The 1,931-nt window shown below is 37.4% G+C and overlaps 1 protein-coding gene across 1 annotated transcript in view; it reads right to left on the reverse strand.

The window, feature by feature from the left end:
- Nucleotides 1–1,931, reverse strand: part of HELRODRAFT_194928 (hypothetical protein) — a gene marked incomplete at its 5' end in the record, with an annotated part of 33,373 nt that overhangs the window by 18,892 nt on the left and 12,550 nt on the right. The window contains 5 exons of the mRNA XM_009013225.1: nucleotides 16–98; nucleotides 334–525; nucleotides 799–954; nucleotides 1,248–1,338; nucleotides 1,621–1,715. Coding sequence (XP_009011473.1) covers nucleotides 16–98; nucleotides 334–525; nucleotides 799–954; nucleotides 1,248–1,338; nucleotides 1,621–1,715 — 617 coding nt within the window. The remainder of the gene's footprint in view (nucleotides 1–15; nucleotides 99–333; nucleotides 526–798; nucleotides 955–1,247; nucleotides 1,339–1,620; nucleotides 1,716–1,931) is intronic.

A 1,931-nucleotide genomic window follows, 5' to 3' on the forward strand; every position in this document is an offset into this window, starting at 1 on the left:
CAGCATACAACTGACCCCTTCACATCGTTGACTTTCTTCTGAACATCAAGGCAATGTTCGTAATCTCTGCCAAGGTCACATGCAGACACCAACAATTCCTGTGGGAGAGTTTGTAAATGTTCATCCATTCGTTCATTCATTCATTCGTTCACTCATTCATTCATTCATTCATTCATTTATTCATTCATTCATTCATTCATTCATTCATTCATTCATTCATCCCTCCCTCCCTCCCTCCCTCCCTCCCTCCATCCATCCATTCATTCATTCATTCATTCCTTCAATCATTCATTCATCCATTCATTCACCTACGCACCAACCAATCTCCCAAACCTTCTCTCTGATCCAGGCTTCGACTTTCTCGGCCTCCTCGTTGAACTTGAGTATGTCCTTGACCTCTTCGAGACCTCTGCCCCTGTTGCTCGAGGCCTGCAGGAGGTCGTTCCACTTTTTGATCAGGGAGTTCACGCGCGACTGGATCTCCGAGGATTTCGGGTGATGATTCTTCAGCAGGGATTCTCCGGACTGTGTGAGTGGAGGATGACGAGAAATGAATGATCGAGTGAATGAATGATTGAACGAACGAACGAACGATTGATTAAATGATTGAATCATAAATAAACGAACGAATGAACGAACAAACGAACTAACGAATAAATAATAAAGTGAATCGATGAACGACCGAATGAAGAACAAAGAAATGAAACAAATGAGCAACCGGTACACACACACACACACACACACAACATGACAAACACACACAACATGACAAACACACACAACATGACAAACACACACATTCTTGATGGACTTGATCTTCTCGGAGTTGGCGAAGATCTCTGCTTCGAATGCTTGGTGCTTCTTCAAACTTTTCAACTTGTCATGGATGTCCTTGACATTCGTGAAGTCTTCCTCCTTCACGACTTTCAGTCTGTCTTCGATCCATCCTTCCGCCTGTAGGATTAATTGATTGGTTGGTTGATTGATTGGTTGGTTGTTGATTGGTTGGTTGTTGATTGATTGGATTGATTGGTTGGTTGATTGGTTGGTTGATTGATTGGATTGATTGATTGGATTGATTGGTTGGTTGATTGATTGGATTGATTGATTGGATTGATTGGTTGATTGATTGATTGATTGATTGATTGATTGATTGATTGATTGATTGATTGATTGATTGATTGATTGATTGATTGATTGATTGATTGATTGATTGATTGATAATAACACCAACAACAACAGCCCACCTCATTAACATCTCTGTTAAATTGAACGTAAAGAAGATTATCGGACAGCTTCGATCTCTGATCAGAGCATAACTCTTTCACGGTGGCTCGTCTGATTGAATGATTGATTGATTGAATGATTGACTGAATGAACAAATGAATGAATGAATAAACAAATGAAAAATAAATAAATGAATAAACGATCGATTGATTGAGATCACAGATTACTCAATCGAATGGTTGATTGTCGAACAATCGATCGATTGATTTTATCAGCAGTTGATAGTTGATTGATTGAACAATTGAATGAATGTGAAAAAATGAATAAATAAAAGAATGATTGATTGGTTGAATAATTAATTGTTTGGTTGATTAATTGGTTGATTGATTGAACCTAGTAACGGCATTCTCAAGAGTATCTTTGATGTTGGAAGCATCGAAATGACTTGCCTGCAACAACCTCTCAGCGAATTCCTTCAGCCCGGATAACTGAAATAAATATATTTTCAATCAATCAATCAATCAATCAATCAATCAATCAATCAATCAATCAATCAATCAATCAATCAATCAATCAATCAATCAATCAATCAATCAATCAATCAATCAATCAATCAATCAATCAATCAATCAATCAATCAATCAATCAATCAATCAATCAATCAATCAATCAATCAATCAATCAACCAACCAACCAACCAACCA

This window comes from Helobdella robusta (assembly GCF_000326865.2).
Source record: "Helobdella robusta unplaced genomic scaffold HELROscaffold_113, whole genome shotgun sequence".
Classification (NCBI taxonomy): Eukaryota; Metazoa; Annelida; class Clitellata; order Rhynchobdellida; family Glossiphoniidae; genus Helobdella; species Helobdella robusta.